Source organism: Staurois parvus, unplaced genomic scaffold (genome assembly GCF_062004578.1).
Source record: "Staurois parvus isolate SC_StPar_1 unplaced genomic scaffold, SC_StPar_1.0 ptg000120l, whole genome shotgun sequence".
NCBI lineage: Eukaryota > Metazoa > Chordata > Amphibia > Anura > Ranidae > Staurois > Staurois parvus.
In genome coordinates this window covers 6,649,724-6,671,578 of record NW_028317916.1, presented here as the reverse complement: position 1 = coordinate 6,671,578, position 21,855 = coordinate 6,649,724, and the positions used below count along the sequence as shown (strand labels likewise).

General features: G+C 38.8%; 1 protein-coding gene across 10 annotated transcripts in view; it reads right to left on the bottom strand.

The window, feature by feature from the left end:
* PTPRZ1 (protein tyrosine phosphatase receptor type Z1) overlaps positions 1–21,855 on the bottom strand; it is a 299,955-nt gene that overhangs the window by 132,844 nt on the left and 145,256 nt on the right. For all 10 annotated transcript variants that reach the window (XM_089672116.1, XM_089672124.1, XM_089672125.1 and 7 more), the window contains exons 6-8: positions 13,680–13,743; positions 12,843–13,000; positions 11,811–11,961 (exon numbers count right to left, since the gene is read on the bottom strand). In XM_089672116.1, the coding sequence (XP_089528242.1) occupies positions 11,811–11,961; positions 12,843–13,000; positions 13,680–13,743 (373 nt within the window). The remainder of the gene's footprint in view (positions 1–11,810; positions 11,962–12,842; positions 13,001–13,679; positions 13,744–21,855) is intronic.

Here is a 21,855-nt window from a genome sequence, read left to right as displayed (position 1 = left end):
CAATGACAACAATCCGTCCAGGCCCTGAGGCAGCAAAGCAGCCCCAAACCATGATGCTCCCTCCGCCATGTTTTACAGTGGGGATGAGGTTTTGATGTTGGTGTGCTGTGCCTTTTTTTCTGCACACATAGTGTTGTGTGTTCTTCCCAAACAACTCAATCTTGGTTTCATCTGTCCACAGTATATTTTGCCAGTAGTGCTGTGGAACATCCAGGTGCTCTTTTGCAAATTTCAAATGTGCTGCAATATTCTTTTTGGACAGCAATGGCTTCCTCCGTGGTGTCCTCCCATGTACTCCATTCTTGTTTAATGTTTTCCTTATTGTAGATGTGTCAACAAAACTGTTAGCATGTGCCAGAGATTTCTGTAGGTCTTTAGCTGACACTCTGGGATTCTTCTTTACATCATGCAGCATTCTGCGCTGTGCTCTTGCACTCATTTTTACAGGAGGACCATGCCTAGGGAGAGTAGCAACAGTGCTAAACTTTCTCCATTTGTAGACAGTCTGTCTTACCGTGGACACATGAACATCAAGGCTTTTGGAGATACTTTTGTAACCCTTTCCAGCTTCATGCAAGTCAACAATTCTTGATCGTAGGTCTTCTAAGAGCTCTTTTCTGCGAGGCATAGTTCACATCAGACAGTGCTTCTTGAAACCAGTAAACCCAAAACAGGTGTGTGTTTTGTAAGGGCAGGACAGCTGTCAGCAATACATCCAATATCATCACACTGATTGGAGTCAAGGTTGGCTCCCTCCTGGCTCCAATTAGCTCTGGGAGAATTCATTAAGCTAGGGCCTCACATACTTTTTCCTCCCTGCACTGTGAATGTTTACATGTTATGTGCAATTAAACCATGGCAACATCTAATGTTTGTGTAGTATTATGTTCAGCAGACTGTGTTCTTCTATTGTTGTGACTTAGATGACGTTCAGAGCATATTTTATGCCCAATTCATGCAAAACTCCATGTAATCCCAAGGGGTTCACATACTTTTTCTTGCAACTGTACATAACACTTCATAGCTTATTCTATGTTTTTTATTTCCCCATATATATCTCAATATCATTTTTTTGATTACTTTAAAATAGGCTCCCGGGAGCTGTATAGGTAACATATGAAATTTATATAGGATTTTCAGGAAAATTATCATTTTTATCAGGTTTATTTGTCCTATCCAGGAAGGTGGTCCTACCGGTAGTCTCCTCAGCCCCTCTTTAATCTCATTTATTAATGGGATGTAGTTGATGTTATATAAGTTGTTTAAGGGCAATGTCAGTTTTTCCCTAAGTATTTTATTTCTCTTTCCCTCCATGAGAAGGAAATTCTCTTTGCAGACTTTTTTTTTTCTGTTATCGGGACATTAACATTTACGACCTCTGATTTTGCCAGGTTGATTTTTAAATTTTACAGCTCTCCATAATATTTCATTAATTTCATTAAATTAGGTAATGTCAGTCTAGGGTTGACAACATAAAACAGCATATCATTAGTGTACGCTGCCACTTTATGTTCTCTCTCTCCTATCCGGATCCCTTTTATGTCTACACTATTTCTTACTGTTGCCAAGAGGGGTTCTAACGACAAAACAAACAACAGGGCCGAAAGCGGACACCCCTGTCTTCTCCCATTATGCATCTTGAAAAACTCTGACAAAGAACCAGTAACCTTTACTGCTGCTGAGGGTTTACTATAGAGCTTTCCTATCCACTCTCTCATTTTGGGTCCGATTCTCAGAACCTCCATTGTATCTATCATGAAGCCCCAATCTACCCTGTCGAAAGCCTTCTCTCCATTCACTGATAAAATCAGTGTAGGGGCTTTTCCCTCTTACTTTTTTGCAAGGAATAGTGATCTTAACCCATTGTCTCTTCACTCCCTCCCTGGGACAAATCCCACTTGGTCTAAATGAATCCACTCTGGCATTATGTCTTTCAACCTATTTGTATACAGATAATAATTTATTATCTGTATTTAACAGTGAGATAGGCCTATAACTGGCACATTGGGTCCCATCTTTCCCCTCTTACTGTATAACTGTAATATATGCTTGCAATGACTCCTCCCTCATTTCCATCCCATCTCCTAATGCATTCATATATACACTCAATTTGGGGACTAATTGTTCTTTAAATTTTTCATAATATCTCACTGTATACCCGTCCGGCCCCGGGCTCCTCCCTGCGACTGTCCCCTTCAGTGCCTCCTGGATTTCCTCCTGCATTATCTGTTTTTCTAGACATTTTAACCATTCTCCCCTTAGTCTCGGTAGGTTCACCTCTCTTAAATACATACGTCTCTGTCTAGTTCTTTCTTCTTCTGTTTACATCATATAGTTTGCTATAATATTTTTTAAATACCTTCGATACCTGCGATATCAGTGGTCAAGTAAACCAGTTCTCTGTTATCATCCTTAATTTTCTCAATATAATTTCTAGATTTCTTCTTTCTCTGTGCTCTCATTAAATATTTACCAGGTTTATTCCCCCACCGATATCTCTCTCTTGCCATCATGTTGAATGTTCTCCTCGTTTCTTCCTCCACTAAATTACATAATTCCTCTCTCTTATTTACAGTCAGGTCCATAAATATTGGGACATTGACACAATTCTAATATTTTTGGCTCTATACACCACCACAATGGATTTGAAATGAAACGAACAAGATGTGCTTTAACTGCAGACTGTCAGCTTTAATTAGAGGGTATTTACATCCAAATCAGGTGAACGGTGTAGGAATTACAACAGTTTGCATATGTGCCTCCCTCATTTCATTTCAAATCCACTGTGGTGGTGTATAGAGCCAAAAAATGTTAGAATTGTGTCGATGTCCCAATATTTATGGACCTGACTATTATTTGCTGCTGTATATCTATTGCTACTCTCTTTTTATGTAACTGTTCAAGTTGATATAGTTCCCTTAATAGCGTATTAATTTTCTTTTGATGTTCCTTTTTTTTTTTACCCCGATCGCTATCAAAATTCCCCTGATATATGCCGTATGTGCTTCCCACACAGTGCCATTGAAACTCCTTCAGTCTCATTTCTTTCGCAATACTATTCTATTTCTCTTTTTATTCTCAATTCTGTCTCATGAACCTGAAGGAGTCTCTCATTTAATTTTCACATGTTTATCTTATTCTGCTCTCTCCCCCAAAATAACTTCATTATAACAGGTGCATGGTCTGATATTGTTGTAACTTCTATATTTACATTAGCCACCAACTGCAACAGTCTATGTTCTATCAATATATAGTCTGTTTTTGAATACGTCGCATGTGCTGCAGAACGTATAGTCTCTATCTCTGGGATATTTAATTCTCCACACATCTACAAGTTGACATTGATATAGCATTCTTCGCAAAGCTTTCTGACATCTACTTCCTTCTCTCTGCACATGCAACGTTATATCTGAGGGTCCATGCAGGAATTAAAATCCCCTGCTACAATTAATTTGCCCATTTTGAAATCCAGGAGCATTCCCAGTATATTCTTCAGATAGGCCACTGGAGTTCTATTGGGGCAATAGATATATTGCCAATGTACACTCGGTTTCCTATAATCTCCCCCTCAAGAACAAGAAACGCCGCTCAGGATCCTCCAGTCTATCCTCCACGTTAAATCTTAAATTTTTAGCTATACCACTCACGTTTAGTTGGTGAATCAGCATAATACCAGGTTGGATAATACCTGGGGTATAACTTTACAATTGCTTCCTGTAATAAATTAGTCTCTTGTAAAATGCTATTCCAATAGATCAGAAATAGAAAAGGAAAAGAAAAAAAAAAAATTATATATATATTTATATATATACACACACACACAAGAGATATGGATGAGGTTAATTTTATTACTTTATTACTTATAATGTTAAGGGACTAAATATTCCAGGAAAAAGGCATAAGATCCTTAGAGCATTTAGTGTGATTTTTGCTGAAATTTTGCAGTTCCTAGACCTTTGCAATAATATCTTGTGACATTGATAATTGAATCTACCAATGTTTTGTTCTCTAGGATGGTCTGCTTTCAGAAATACAGTGAGGAACAGAAGTATTTGAACACCCTGCGATTTTGCAAGTTCTCCCACTTAGAAATCATGGAGGGGTCTGAAATTCACATTGTAGGTGCATTCCCACTCTGAGAGACAGAATTTAAAAAAAAATCAGGAAATCACATTGTATGATTTTTAAAGAATTTATTTGTCTTGCACTGCTGAAAACATAAGTATTTGAGCACCTGAGAAAATCACTGTTAATATTTGGTAAGAAGCCTTTGTTTGCAATTAGAGGTCAAATGTTTCCTGTAGTTCTTGACCAGGTTTGCACACACTGCAACAGGGAATTTGGCCCACTCCTCCACACAGATCTCCTCTAGATCTGTTGCTGAGCAACACGGAGTTACGTCTCCCTCCAAAGATGTTCTATTGGATTTAGGTCTGGAGACTGGCTAGGCCACTCCAGAACCTTGATATGCTTCTTACGGAGCCACTCCTTGGTTATCCTGGTTGTGTGCTTCGGGTCGTTGTCATGTTGGAAGACCCAGCCATGACCCATCTTCAATGCTCTGACTGAGCGAAGGAGGTTGTTGCTCAAAATCTCACAATAAATGGCCCCATTCATCCTCTCCTTAATACAGTGCAGTAGTCCTGTCCCCTTTGCAGAAAAGCACCCCAAAGCATGATGTTCCCACCCCAATGCTTCACATTAGGGATGGTGTTCTTGGGATGCAACTCTTCCTTTTTTCCTCCAAACACGACGAGTGAAGTTTAGACCAAACAGTTCTACTTTGGTCTTATCTGACCACATGACTTTCTCTCGTGCCTCCTCTGGATCATCCAGATGGTCATTGGCAAACTTCAGACGGGCCTGGACATGTGATGACTTGAGCAGGGGAACCTTCCGTGCAATGCATGATTTGAAACCATGACGGCGTAGTGTTCTACCAACAGTGACCTTTGAAACTGTGGTCCCAGCTCTCTTCATCTCATTGACCAGCTTCTCCCTTGTAGTTCTGGGCTGATTCCTAACCTTTCTTATCATCAGTGATACCCCACGAGGTGAGATCTTGCATGAAGCCCCAGTCCGAGGGAGACTGACAGCCGTCTTTAGCCTCTTCCATTTTCTAACAATTGCTCCAACAGTTGATCTATTTTCACCAAGCTGCTTGGCAATTGCCCTGTAGCCCTTTCCAGCCTGTTGGAGGTCCACAATTTTGTCTCTGGAGGTCTTTTGCCAGCTCTTTAGTCTTGGCCATGGTAGTAGTTGGCGTCTGACTGACTGTGGGGTGGACAGGTGTCTTTAAAGAGCTCAGACAGGTGCTACAAAGTTAGATTAATGAGTGGAGTAGAGGTGGACTTTTTAAAGGCACAGTAACAGCTCTTTGAGAGCCAGAATTCTTGCTGTTTCTCAGGTGTTCAAATACTTATGTTCAGCAGTGCAAGACAAATAAATTCTTTAAAAATCATACAATGTGATTTCCTGATTTTTTTTAAAAAATTATGTCTCTCAGAGTGGGAATGCACCTATAATGTGAATTTCAGACCCCTCCATGATTTCTAAGTGGGAGAACTTGCAAAATCGCAGGGTGTTCAAATACTTCTGTTCCTCACTGTATATAATGTTTGGGGGTTTTGCGTAATCTTCAGGCCTAAAATGATTTTTGAAACATGTCTGCAAAAATGGCTCTGACAGCGAAAGGGTTAATCTCTTAATACAGTACTTGTCCTCTGTTGTGGGTAGTCAGCTCTTTAGGATAGAGCTACACAGGAAATTTTTAGCAGAAAAATTACACAGTTTAGATTGCTAGCAGTTGAATATTACACAGATGGAACAAATGGCTCCCTATGGAGTAAGCTATACAAGTAGCAAGTAGTAGTAATCAGTCTTCAATGATTAAGTAATGCTCTAATCATGTGTGATTGATCTACTGCTACTGCATGCTGCTTGTATAGTTTACACCATAGATAGTCATTCATCCAATCTGCTTTGCATTCAATTAATACTCCCAGCAATTAACTGCTATTTTAGTAGCAGAAATGAGCTAATAAAAATCTCTGGTGTAGCTCCATTCTAATGACTTGACTGCCTGCAAGTGGGTAAACCTCTAAGTAGCAATTGATTAAAATTGCCCATATAACTTAGCTATTTGAACAAATTAAAACATATCATGCACGACACTCAGTTTGTGCTCTTTTTATTGAAAATAGTACCAGTGAGTTTGTGCTCAGTGCTGTCAAATATACCAAGTTGTAACAAGTGGAATGACTGGCATTCAGAGATCTGAAGATGTCAGCCATCTGACTCATAAGGGGTTAGGCTGGAATGTTTAAACCTGTAAAATGTTTTTCTAGCTTTTTACTAATAGAGGTTGCCTAATAGAAATGAGTAAACTGACTTTGCTGGGTTTGACATCTTGGATCATTTGAAGCTAAATGATTATCAACTGCAGATTTATGCCTGATCTTTGGCTGATCCACTAATATAACAAATTACAAATACGTATACCACTACAAATATGTATACCACTACAAATATGCATACCACTCCCACTTATACTAGCACACTGCATTGAATGTGTAGATTCGCATTTGTGGACTGGAAATCTTTGACCTGGGAATCACTAAAAACAATTGGCTCTGATGGTGATAGATTGTTTTTGGTTAAAGAAAGTGTGCTATGGTATCATAGTCATTGGTGAACAAGGCGAATGGTGGATGTTCCTAAAAGACATAGCGTATTTTGAAAGACTTTTTTTACATTGTCTGGCATCGGCCTTCTTTTTGGCTTTCTGCATTCAGTTGCATGACCTTTTAGAACTGCAAAGGAAGCAGCCAAGGAATTTTGTATCTGAGTAGACAGCATCTGATGGGGATTCACAGACAGTAGTTCCCCATCAGATCCTATCCCCTTGTGACTGACAGCATGCAGTGGGTGGATTCCATAGACAATAGACAACCTGCTATTGGCTATAGAATCCATCCACTGCCTGCTGTCAATTATTGGGAAAGAACAGACCTGTTGGAGAGATCACTGGATGCTAAAAGTTAGTTGACAGGTAGGGCGGGGGTAGAAGCACAGTGCACAGAGACAGGTCTCTGCCTGTCTCTCTGTGCCAATCTGGAGTTGGTCTTAATTACCTCCATTTTCGTTATCTACGAAGTGGATATAATTCTTTTTAGCGTAGATGTAACTCCACTTTGTAAAAGTGGTGCTATTAGATCTACCCGAATCTGCTGCACATTTCAGTACAGGTTTTGAAAATGGTGGTAGGAAATTTTTAATCTCATATATTTGTACTAGTTATATTACTTATATTATGTACAAGTGCCTAAATGGTACCATTTTTTATAGGTTTAACATAAGCATATAAGAAAGGGAGAGGGGACGTCAGAACCTGTCACAAAGCTGGGCAATTAGAACTGAGCTTGAAAATGCTGATGTTACCCCCATTTGTATCCTCCTGTCAAAATGCCCAGTACAATCAGGTTTTGAAGCAGCAGATGTTATATAAAGACCTCTGCTTTTTTATTTTACATTTTCACTGTGCCACCATACTGAAATAATAAATAAATACAAGTATTTCATTTACCCCCAGAAACTAGCACATTATCCCTCCACTTAATCTAAAGAGCAGATTACTGCACTCTTGCTCTATGACCTTTTTAATGTAAAGTTGGTTAAGCTCCTTATGTGGTATTATGGCTCTGAATCATATATAAATGATTGCTAACCAGAAGGGGACATTTAACTGTTGTATTATTGCTATCATTTCCTATTTAAAGTGGTTCTAAAGGGAAAACGTGTTTTACCTTAATACATTCCCTGCATTAAGGTAAAAATTGTCCCAGTAGTAGCATGCCCCCCCCCCCCCCACCTCATATACTTTCCTGAGTCCTCACACACTCTCCCCTCTCCCACAGAACACAGAGACTACAGAGGAATCAATCAAATCCAGTTAGCAGACAGCAGGGTGCAGGACTGAGCTGTGCTGTGTTTGTCAAACACACACAGCAGGGCTCAGGATTCCTATGGTGGCACACGGAGAAGAGGAGGAGACTAGAGCACCGACAGAGGACCACAGAAGAGGATTGGGGCTGCTCTGTGCAATACTATTGCACAGAGCAGGCAAGCTTGAACCCATTTATTATTTTAATAACAAAAAGACAAGCCTTTACAACCTGTTTAAAGTGATTGCAAGCACACACATTTTTTTTTCTAATAACAAACAGTTTTATATTTACCTGCTCTGTGAAATGGAATTGTACAGAGTGGCTCTGAGGTCCCCCACTGATGCTCTGAGATCCTCCTCTTCTCTGTGGTACCCCATAGGAAAATGCTTCCTATCGGAGCCCACCTGTGTGCTCGCTCTTGAGCAACGCCCCCCCCGTTCGCTTGTCACTGGATTGACAACAGCAGGAGACAATGCACAGTGTTGGATCGAATGAGGGCTCAGGCAAGTATGAAGGGGGGGGGGGGCAGGGTGAGTGGGTGATTATCATGCCTAAACCTTTTTTTACCTTAATGCAAGGGACCACTTTAATTAATAGTAAAAACTCGAGTGTGGAAGTCATTTACAGTTGTGTTCAAAATAATAGCAGTCAGACATCACTAACCTGATCAATCACTGTTTTTGGAAAAAATGATATTTCTACATGGCAAATAATTTACTAGCAGGTGTAGTAGAATACTAGAAATCCAACAGACCCAACAGTCATGACATGCATGCTGCTGATTCTGTGTAATTGAATCACTAATTGAAAGGGGCATGTTCAAAATAATAGCAGTGTGGAGTTCTATTAGTGAGGTCATTCATTCTTTGAAAAACAGGTGGCAATTATTGCCCTTATTTAAGGAAGGAAGGAAGGCAGCAAATGTTGTAAATGCTGGTTACAGTGCATTTCTCTCTGAAATTCTGAGGAAAATGGGTCGTTCCAGACATCATTCAGAAGAACAGCGTACTTTGATTAAAAAGTTGATTGGAGAGGGGAAAACATAAAGAAGTGCAGAAAATGATAGACTGCTCAGCTAAAATGATCGCAAATGCTTTAAAATGGCAACCAAAACCTGAAAGACGTGGAAGAAAGCGAAAAACTACCATTTGAATGGATAGAAGAATAGCCAAAATGGCAAGGACTCAACCAACAATCAGCTCCAGGAAGATCAAAGAAGGTCTAAAGTTACCTGTGAGTACTGTTACAATTAGAAGATGCCTATGTGAAGCCAAGCTATCTACAAGAAGCCCCCGCAAAGTCCCACTGTTGAAAAAAAGACGTGACGAAGAGGTTACAATTTGCCAAAGAGCACATTGACTGGCCTAAAGAGAAATGGCGCAACATTTTGTGGACTGATGAAAGTAAGATTGTCCTTTTTGGGTCTAGTGGCCGGAGACAGTTTGTCAGACAACCCCCAAACACTAAATTCAAGCCACAGTACACTGTGAAGACAGTGAAGCATGGTTGCGCAAGCATCATGATATGGGGATGTTTCTCATACTACGGTGTCGGGCCTATTTATCGCATACCAGGGATCATGGATCAGTTTGAATACATCAGAATACTTGAAGAGGTCATGCTGCCTTATGCTGAAGAGGAAATGCTCTTGAAATGGGTGTTCCAACAAGACAACGACCCCAAACACACCAGTAAACGTGCAACATCTTGGTTCCAGACCAACAAGATTGACGTTATGGAGTGGCCAGCCCAATCCCCGGATCTTAATCCAATAGAAAATTTGTGGGGTGACATCGAATATGCAGTTTCTGAGGCAAAACCAAGAAATAGAGAACACTGTGGAATGTAGTCCAATCATCCTGGGCTGGAATACATGTTCACAGGTGCCAGAAGTTGGTTGACTCCATACAACACAGATGTACAGCAGTTCTCAGAAACAGTGCTTATACAACTAAATATTAATTAAGTGATTCAAAGGAAAGCAAAATCTTCAAACATTTTTCAGTTTATATAGTGAATGTTTGAGTTTGTAAAGAAAAATACAAACACTGCTATTTTTTGAACAGTCTAATATTCACTTTTCTTCAATTTTTTTAGAGGAACAACACAAGTTTGATATATTTTTCTTCATGTTTTGATTTGGAATAGAATGTGTAGTGTTCCCAATGCATTTGTGTGTATGGAAATAAAAGCTATTTGAAGGATTTTGAGCTTTATTCGCTTTTTTCAACACACTGCTATTATTTTGAACACAACTGTATGTCTCAATACCTTTTCTTTTTGGCAAGAGATTGAAGTTTTTCACACTATCTCTGCAGTGCAGGAAAGTATTAGGCCACGGTTCAGTCTGCGGGCTGATTGCTGGTGCACCTTTTCCCACACCTGCAACCACCCTCAGCTAAAACGCACTGTTCTTAAAAGACGCGCGGGGCTGCCATTCATTCTGCGTTTGCGGGAACCGCATGGTTAAAAAGACCATCCCGCAAATGCATGGGCTGCCATACCCATGCAAATGCAGGCTTCATGGCCCGTAATTGTGTGAACCTAGGCTTAAAGTGGAACTTTATTCAGAAAATCATATCCTGCTTGATCACTTCAGGTTGTCCTCTTTTGCAGGTATAGCTATGTAAAACATTACAAATAAGTGCCTATACTGTTTAAAGTCCAGTAATACTCTGTCTCACCCTGCTTTGCAGATGCTCAGTTGATCTCTATTTTTGACACTGTGCACAATTACTGCTGCTCAGGAGCTCTGGGCTACAGCAAAATGGCAGCCTCCATCATGAGAAACAGGAACAATGTTGGAGGCAATTTTCAGCACCTACTAATCTTGATAGCATAATTTTTTAATGTGGAATGTATGTTCTTTGCTAGAGAACATTTTTTTATCAAGTTGTTATGGGTAAAGTTCCACTTTAAGAGATTGGCTCTACTCATAAAGTGCCTGTCTGATGCTAGGGCATTGGGGCTAAAATTAACAGAACAAAAGGGAGGGGGGGGGGGGGGATTGGATTCCATATGCTTGTCGAGCCAGCCTACTATATTTTAATGATGTCAGATGCACACTTTTTTTATATTAACAAGACTTGCAAAAAAAATATTAAACAAAACCAAAAACTGGTCACATGCTGGCAAGCAAATTTTCACCTATTTACTTGCTTACTGGCTACCTAAATGAAGCATACGTTGTTCAGTAAATAACACTCACTATTTAACAAGTTCAGCATTTCTACTTTGTTCAGTTTGTGTAAAAGTGATCTGGGCAGATTTAAATCCAAGCAATCACTTTCACTGTACTCAAGGGTTGGCCTTCTCCAACCCCATTACCGCACCTTGACCCCTTGCTTAGTGGTTCCCAAGAGCCTGGGACCAAAACTAACACTGTCAGGAAGGTGAGCGAGAGGAGCTCAGGGACTGACCATTTCCTGATCTCTGCGAGCCCAGAAACGTTTGGCTCAGAACATTACCAGTTTCACAGCTGTCAGAATTCTGGCTAGAAAGCTGGGTGCTCTAGAGGGGAAGAGTAAAGGACCAATTCTACAATAATCAGAAGTGCTCCATTTTCACCTTTAATCCTGTGAAATTAATCAGAAGAACATATTTGGGATCTACAATGGTATACATGTGTATTCTGATTGAAAGGATAATACCTGCAGGGTTATGTTACTAATAAAATTATTGGTTGAAATGACCACTCAGGTCTAGTTTATGAAGTAAGGCAGTGCTTGTGTCATCACTGAGCATAATCATAACGCAAATTAATAGGAGTCCCTGAATAGAAACAACCATTTCAATTGCAAAGATAGCTGTTACTAAATGGAATAGTAACTTTAAGAATGATTTCAGATATGAAGCTATTATTACCTGGCTCATGAATTTCCTCTGTACCAGTATAGGATGCAAAGACTTGTCCAGAGAATTTATACTGCTGCTGTCTATAGTTGTTCTGCAAATAATCCATCACCATTACATAACCAGATTGCTGCATTGTCAAGATCTCACAGAAGTATTCCAACTGCCAAAAAACAAGCATCCCATATTAAATAAAATACATACATATATATTGTTAACAATGAAATGTAAAATCGTAGAATCAAGCAATTATTTTCTCAGCAATATTTGTATTAGGTCTTCAGTAAATATACTATAATGGTTGTATTAAAACTACACAAACTTATTTCTGTTATTGCCTAAAAACAGTCTTGGAATAGGAACACTTTAATGGCTGTAGATTTGTTGTACTGCCTTATGTATAGATTAGCTATTCCAGATTGCCTCACTTGTTTTACAATCTTTACATGATTCGATCAGTTTAAAGAGCTGTTTAGGTTTTGTAAACCCAACCTCAAATATATAGACAGGGTCCTTTCAGTTTAGCATACTGTTACTAAACAAGGTATTAGGCAGCCCATACATAGAAGATGAACAAAAAGAAATTCCTTGATTCCCCCATCTACATATTAGATGTGGATGGGGGCATCCCTGTGGTATTGTATTCTGATGGTGGTTAAGGCTCCCCTCTGTCAGAATACAATATCACAACAGGAGGGATTCCCCCTCCACATCTAATGTATGGATGGGGGAATCAAGGCTTTGCTTTTTTGAGCCTTCCTTGCCGTCAAAATACAATGATCAGTGTTGCTGGCTATAGCCACGAGAAGGATAGATCAACTTGTGTTCAACAAACCTGTCCATACACGAATAAAAATTTAGCTGGTCCCTGCTGAACCAGACAATTTTCAATCCATGTTTTGCACATCTTTACACAGCTGTGTTTTTACTACTTTCTTGGCAAGGAATACCTGCCATACAATATTATAATAAATACATAAATATGTCATCCAATCTCAACAACTGTGATCTAACTGCTAGGACAGAGAATACCCTTACACATACCTGAGATAATGAAATGGTCACTGTGTCCTTGAATACAATCCATTCTACTGTCTCTGAACATGGAGGAGTTGTTAGCGATCCATTATAGGTATAATATTTTTCAGTATAACTTGGCAAGAGGTCAAACAAAACAAATGGTTCTAGTTCAGCTTTTTTACCTGTATAAAGATAATGAGCAGATTAATTTTTTACGTTTCATACTTAATGGGGAAGGGTTAAACCTCCTATCAGGTTATTTTTTGCTGTCGATCATGCTGGAGAGATTTCCTTTCCTTTCCTTACTGTCCTGGAGATCCAACAGGGCACGAGAAGAAATGTTACCAAAAGGAGAGGAATTCCTGTCTTGGATGTCATTGGCACACTTGTCCCCTATGGAAGAATTACCCTTGCTCTGGGGATAACTCAGAAATGTTGGATTTTCACAAAATTTCTGTCTCAGTAACAGTGGGCATTAGGAGAAAAGAAAGTGGATCTTCCCAATGGTGAAAAAGACAGCAATAGAAACTTGACAGTGGGTCTCACCCTTCCCCAATCAAAAACGAAAAAAAAAAAAGTTTTGTCTTTGGATATACTTTAATTTTAATAAATAATGTTTCAGATTATAACAGTAAGAAATCTGTATGCTTATTTCAGTATATTTATGATGTATGGAAGGGGTTCCTAAAGGATGGGTGTTAGGTGTATTCATTGGTCAAGATAGTAGAACGCTTTCCATTCCACTGCTAATTATCAGGGACCCTCTACAGAGATACCAGAACCCAAAATATAAACGAAAAGAAGAAAATCATAATTAAGACAAAAATAAAAAGAATTTTAAGTAAAATACAGTGAACTCACCAAAGCGATGCACTCTATCGACACCATCAATAATTGCTTCATAATTCTTGTTTTCTTCACCAATCTGCAGCACAGCAATATTATTTTAAATTTACAACAAAACATATAACTTACAAATTCCATTGTTTAACCTGCTATGAGCATTGGGAGTGTAAAGCTAGCCACAAACTAGTACATTTTTAAAACAAATGTTCTAACAAACCTTTGTACAAAAATTCTCATCAGTACATTCAATGACTTGATAAATGTTCAAAAGTACTTTAAAAAGCATATGTTTTTAACAATCGATTTTGGAGTGAATTGACTTTTCCAAATGAAAACCACATTCATTGTTAGAAATGTGTAATGGGAATTTTCTATCCTGCTCCTCTAAGTTTTCTCATCATGTTGGTTGAAAACAAGCAACAATTAGAGAATTGAATAAACATTCTTAAAACTAACAAATTCAAACCAAATTTTCCTAGTATATGGCCAACTTTAGCCATGGGCCTTTGGATGCTGCAGTGTCTAGTGGGAGTGGTGTGTTCCCTTGGCATCTGGTATCAATGTCAACAAACGTACACCACCAGCAAGAAACATATTTTATGGTGCAAACCAATTGTGTGCTATATTTCAAGCAACTGATCAGAATTTAGCTTTAAATAAAAGCTTAAAGATAGTAGCGATGTTGTGCTAGTGCAACATCTCAATACCAAACAAGTAAAAACCATCTTTCATTGATCTGTTTTCAATATATGGAAAATAAAAATAATAAAAAAAATGGAAATCTAAGTGATTGCCATGGCTGAAAGTACGTTATTAAATAGCAAGTTACAGTAGAAATACTGATAATGTTTGTGGTATGCTAATAATTATGTCTGATACAGAAAGTGCTGCCAACATCATGGTTATAATTGAGCTGAGGTAAACTGCTAAATAAATTTATAATAATATATAATAATAATTTAATGTTTTATCTACAATTTTTTTGTACATTGCAAATGAAAGAACATATTTATTGCTCGGTGACAACTTCCAATCATTTCCTAAGTCAACTTAAAATTGTCCATTGCACAATAAGTAAGCACCACCATTCCCATCCAGTTAGCAGGGAGGCAGTTCAGGAAGCAGTAAAGCTGAACCATACAGTACACGTTTGATATCCCTGGTTGTTTAGTATGGCAAAAGTCTGTAAATCACAAGACTGGCTACACAAAACTACAGTCCCTTTGGCAGGTTTCCCTGGAGTTCCACTTAAATAATTCACATTGTGTTATATAATTTTACTGGCTCATAGTGTTGCTTTTCATTTGATTTTATAGTATTGATGCATTTAAAATAACTATAGAAACTACAACATTTGTGAAATATATAAAGTCTTCACAACAATTATCAGCATTGCCTGATAGCATTTAGATGCAAGAAAATAAAGGTTTAAATGGGATTGGATGTTAAAGGGTAGCACAGACAGTTCTAACAAAAGATATCTGCATAAATAAAAAATATAAATAACCTTGTTGACAATCTTAATCTAAAAATGAAACAAAAAAAATTTCAGATTTTAAAGTGTATGTAAACTGTAACAATAATAGAGCAAAAGGAGCAAATATATGGATTTTATGGTGTCCAACATATCCCCAGAAAAAATAAAGAAGATAAGCCATTGTTTAAAAACACAAAGTTTTGTTGCATCATAACATTAAAAAGTTATAAAACACAGAGTATAGGCATGAATATAATAAATCCCCAGATACGGCACCAATTCCGCCTGGCCTAAAATATCATGTAACTGTCGGTTATAGCAAAGTAGATGTTAAATTGTAACAACCGCACTGCTGCACCTCTTCCTGCATTACTGGCCCTGGTTTTTACATCAACAGTGCTATAACCCAGTTACATGATATTTTAGGCAAGGCGGGATTGGGGATTTATTGTGTTTGTGCCTATACACTGTGTTTTATAACTTTTTTAAGATTATGATGTAATAAAACTTTATGTTTTTAAACAGCTGTTTATCTTTCATTTTCTGGGGTTATGTGGGGCATCATAAAGTCCATCTATTTGCATTTTTTGTTCTATCCTCTGAATTAAGATGTGGTGCCTGAAGTAGCAAACTGTGTTCCTATAGTTTATACTCTAACAATAAACTTCACTTATACACCTAAAGTTAACTACTTACACTGTAGATAACACATCTTTAGAGATATTCATTTATCAAGATGTCTGTCTTAAGACAGATTTCTGTCTTACCCCAAAGCAAGCAATCAGATTCAAACCTTGAAATACAAAAACGTCCTGAGCTTACACTTCTAATATTCTTACCCCAAGATACTGTATATCTTCTTGTATACAATATAAATACAATTCTTAAACATAAATGAATAATGCCTTCATAAACAATAGTCTCATTAATTTACATAGTCCTTCATAGAACCATTTTGTGAACCATCCATCTGTGATATTCCTGTGATCTATATTATATAGGATTTATATAGCGCCAACAGTTTGTGCAGCGCTTTACAATATAAGGGAGACGGTACAATTACAATACATTTCAGGACAGAAGGAAGGGCGAGGTGATACAAAAGGTGATAGCTGTGAGGGATGATCTGGCCGAGGTGATTCAAGTACAGTTCTTAGGTGGAGGTGGGGTAGGCTTCCCTGAAGAAGTGAGTTTTCAAAGATCGCCTAAAGGCAGACAGGGTGGGGGCTGACCAGACATGCTGTGGTAGGGAGTTCCAGAGGATGGGAGAGGCTCTGGAGAAGTCCTGGAGGCAAGCGGGGGAGGAGGCAATGAGGGAGCTAGAGAGGAAGATATATCGGGAGGAGCGGAGTGGGCGATTTGGGCGGTATCTGTGGATGAGGTTGGTGATGTAGCTAGGGGCAGTGTTGTGGATGGCTTTGTAAGCTGTGATTAGTATTTTGAACTTTATACGTTGGGTTAGTGAAAGCCAGTGAAGGGATTGGCAGAGAGGTGCAGCAGTCTCTGATCGGTTGGTAAGGTGTATGAGTCTAGCAGCAGCATTCATAATAGACTGAAGGGGGGATAGCCTGTGTAATGGTAGACCAGTGAGGAGGGAGTTGCAGTAATCGAGGCGGGATATAACCAAGGCGTGGATAAGTTGTTTTGTGGTGTCATTGGTCAGGAAGGGGCGGATTTTGGAAATGTTCCGGTGGTTGAGGCGGCAGGATTTAGCCAGTGAGTGGATGTGGGGCCCAAAGGAGAGGTCAGAGTCTAGGATTACGCCTAGCACCCTGGCATGAGGGGAAGGACCAATGGTTGTGCTGTTGATCTTAATGGTAAAGTTGTGAGTGGGGGATCGGGGAGAAGGAAATATTACAAGCTCAGTTTTTGAAAGATGGAGTTTAAGGTAGTGATGTGACATCCATTCTGATATGTCTCTCAATATTGTGCATCACCATCAATACACCTGATGTGCAATCACCTGGAGCTTTTGACCGCACATATACTATGTTTGCTCATAAAATGGGCCTAGCAGAGGTGTATCCTGAAGTATTATTCCACTTCTGGGTTGATCAGATCAACTGTAGACATCTCCTCCTTCATACTCCATCGCTCAGCATACAGAATCAAGATAAGCAAAACATAGTGCTGTATCTCTAAAAACACCTTTTTTACATAAAAAACAAATGAGCGACTCACAATCTTTTGGTGCTCAATCACACCAGATATAACCAGCTTGTTAAAATTCCCTCTCCTGTCAGTCCATTCTACCGGGTACCACAAGCGTTGTGACATCATCAAGCCCCTTCCCTATGTGTTATGCCACAGGGTCACGTGGCTTCCTCAGGGGGATGTGTCACACACACTTGAGTTTATAGATGGAATATTCACAGATGGATAGTTCACAAGACTATGAAGGACTATGTAAATTCATGTAAATTAATGGGAATATTGTTTATGAAGGCATTATTCATTAATGTTTAGTAATTGTATTTATATTTAATACAAGAAGATATACGAGTATCACTAGGTGGAGAATCATTATTCATTTTTTTGGTTTGTTTTATTTAATTTTTTATACTGCTCACAAGATGTAATTAGAATACAGATTTGAACCATAATTATCATTTTTTTCCTTTGCATGTTTAATTTGATTGAATGCTGCAAAGTAACACAGACATTGTCCGTGAAAGACAACCAAATAAATAAAGCCTAGGGTGTTTTAGAGACACAAAATACAGGACAGGCCTATAATATTGCAGCACATATTACACAGACTTCAGTTAGTCATCTGTCAAGACTTGGTGAATCATTGTCATGGAAACAGTACAACATTTCTTCTCACAAATTCTGTGGCTTTTAGGCTCATTATTTGTAATCTGAAAGTGATTTCAGCTATCAAAATGGTTTTCCGCTGATGCTAGTCGCAGCTTAAACAGCATTTATTATGGAAGGAAATAATCCTATTTACTTTTATTAAGACGTGCTGTACATGTTCCTGCAAGCATTCGCTATGCTACTTGTTTTTAGTTGCTAATACACAAAGTCTTTATGTGTGTGTATATCTGTACATACACACTATATACAGTATATATACTACACTATATACAATATATATATATATATATATATATATATATATATATATATATATATATATGCATTTTAGTGAGTCCACACCAGTTTGAACTGTGGTTTTTAAGGCTTTCCAGCCCACTTTTAATACAGAAAGTAAAGTTCTTATGTAGGTGTTTTTCACTCGCAAAACAGGTAACACAAAAAAATGCTTAGCCACCTGGCTCCATTTTCAGCAGCAGCACTGCTCTAATTACTCCCTCAGACCATAACACCCAGCCCCTGGCTCTCTTGGTTCTCCTGGCACACTAAGCCTACAGTTACAGCAGTCTACTGCACGGACCCATCCCCTGGCCTTTCAGTATTCTCCTGGGACCCTGGGTTTTCTCAGTCCTTCAAGACTGAGACTCCTTCAGTCCCCCGGACTTGCCTAGTCATCTCTACTCTCCTTCAGCTTTCACTTTAGCTGTCCTGACTTTCTCAGTCCTGTGGATAAGGAATCTATTGTCCAATCTAGAGTGCTGTCTATTGAGTAGAGCACCCACCTCTGTCCAAGCAGGAGCTCCACACTATGGTCAAGTCTTTGCTTATAACGAGTGTGCACATTTGCCCACTCCCACATTCTGCAGGTCTCTAATAAAAACCTGGACACAGAATTGGAGACTACATCCCACCCAAATCTCTTTGAAGTCTCCAAGCTTCACACCCGGATCTGGGATTATCACATCTAGAGAAAACTGAAACCCCAGTCTTTTCCACTTAGACACAATACTCCAGAGCCCCGCACTATGATTTTTTGTGAATCCTGTGTGTCACTTTTTGTAAAAATCAGTAATTTTTGCTAGAAAATTACTTAAAACCCCCAAACATTATATATATATTTGTTTAAAGCAGAGGCCCTAGAAAATAAAATGGTGGGTGTTGCAATTTTTTATATCACAGGTTAGTTGTGCAGCGGTTTTTCTAATGTATTTTGAAAAAAAAATTCACCTTATTTGAATCTTAATTTAAATTTTTTTATGCCAAGTCAAGAGATACCAAACATCATGCTTTAAAATTGCGCATATCCATGGAACGGTGACAAACTATGTACATTATATTATCCATAGGTGACATTTACAAGCCTTTACAGGTTACCACCCTAGATTTACACAGGAGGTCTGGTGCTAGAATTATTGCTCTCGATCTGATGTTCCCAATGATACCTCACATCTATGGTGCGATTGTTTACGTACCAACATGGGACGGATGCGTGCGTTTGCCTTTGCACGCGATCACGGAAGAATAGGGGTGCTTTAAAATATTTTAACGTTTTGTTAATCTTTTTTTTTTAATATTTACAGTCACAGGTACTTTTTACTGAGAGACCCCAGATCTCTCCTCTGCCCTTTGGATCCTCTGCCATTTGTAAACAAAGATCAGAATGATCCAATGCTCTTTTCAAGCCAGTAATGGTTTGTTTACAACCAGCAAAACTGGAAGTGACGAATCCGATTTCTTATACCACTGTCTCTCAACCTTTGTTTAGTCAATGCACCCTTTAAAATTCTGCACAATCTCGGGGCACCCCACTTGCCTACCAGGCACTTATACCCCCTTCCTGCCGAGGCCAATTTTCAGCTTTCAGCACTGTCGCACTTTGAATGACAATTGCACGGTCATGCAACAATGTACCCATATGAAATTTTTAATAATTTTTTTCACACAGATATAGCTTTCTATTGGTGGTATTTAATCGCTGCTGGGTGTTTTGTTTTTTTGCGCTATAAATAAAACAAATTCAAAAAAGTTTTTCTTTGTTTCTATTATAAAATTTAGCAAACAGGTAATTTTTCTCCTTCACTGATGTGCATTGATGAGGCTGCACTGATGGACACTGATAGGCGACACTGATGGGCATTGATAGACAACGATAATGGAGAACGCCAGCTGCGTGATGCTAAGGTCGCGCAGGAGGGCACGTTCTGGGAGGACATCATATGATGCTCTCCCAGAATTAGAAACCTTACTATAGCCATCATTCAGCTATGGCACGTTTGCCAAATGGTTAAGATTCTGCACAATCTCGGGGCACCCTTTAAAATTCTGCACAATTTTGAGGCACCAATTACAAAATATAAAAAATTAACTTAATAGTTTTACAGAAGGCAGCAACATTTGCACATGTGGGACACCCAACATCAGAGTTGGTTTATTCTTCCAAAGCAAACACATCTTTACACACTGGTACTGAATAGTATTCCATTGTTTCTCTTCTCCCTCACTTTCACTCAGTCAGCTAATGTGACCCCAGTTCTGAATGAGAGGGGCAAGCAAGGATACTGTGCAGGTGCACAATGTCCTTCTCATCAATTGATGACATTATTGGTTTTTTATGTTTTCATCGGCTAGAAAGTTGTAATGGTGCACAATGAAAACCTGTGGCTTTGTGTAAATAAAAGGCAGGCTTGATCCACCTGCTGGTTTGTTTAAAATTTTTGGGCAATTTTTAGACATTTTGCCTAGGCACCTCTGAAGAAACCTGAAGGCACCCTGATTGAAACAGGCTGTCTTAGACCATGAAGATGAAAGGGACTGTCCCAGTCCCTGATCATCTCTATGGTCAGCCGGCATTACCACCGGATGCAGTCTCGGGGTTCCCCAGTATGACAGAAGAGCCCAGGAAGGAGGCAGAAGGTGACTGGATGGGGGAACCACCTCCAACTGCTTTTAAAAGCAATCCAGCATGGCTATTTGGTGCATTTAAACCCAACAACAAGTGACAGTATTGCAGTTTGCCATTCCATAGATGTGATATCTGTATTTGTATTCCTTTTTCACACTTTTATCATTTATGTTACCCTGGTATTCCTGCCAGTGACAAACTTCCTGTCCTAGGGGACACTCATACTAAACAGCTTTGTCATCTGAGGACATGGATTGTGTTAGGACTACATAACACATCCCGCTCTTCTCCATAACAGGAAAGGTGTTTTCTAGTCCACAGACATTGCTGAGAACTGATGCCAACTGATAACCATGCAGAGTCAGAAAGCACAAGACGTTATCAGCTCACAAGTTTTCCAGCTCAATAAACAGCATTTTCTTTGCACTTGTCAAACAGATATAATATAAATGTTTTCAATGGTATATTTAACAAACCAAATATGAGAAAATAAGATACATTTATTGTTAAAGTTTACATATACTTTAAAACAACATAAATGCAATTGGCAGAAAATGATATCTGCTGTGCCACTGTATGGATAGGGTAAGTAATAGACAGTGCCCTGATCTGTATTTACATTTTTAGAAAGTGACATAAAATGTGTAGGGACCCATTACTGCTTTAGTGATTTCTTGAAAGAAACTTATAGTAAGCAACATGGAGCTCACAAAATGAGACTAGTGATTTCAAAATCTTGTCACAAAGAAGAATGTTTCCAAAATCAACAGTAGGTCACTAGTGCCATGGTCAAAGATGTAAATTACAGGATGCTTGCTTCTGATTGGCTGCCTTCATTGTCAATCATGATCTGGTAGCCAGTGCTAGGCAATCAGAATAAGTTATGTTACAATTTACATACAAATATTTTCTACAGGGAGCATTTTGTCTACGGCACAGCTAAACTAAGCAGGTAATTTTAATCTTACAGAAATATACTGTATAGAAACCTA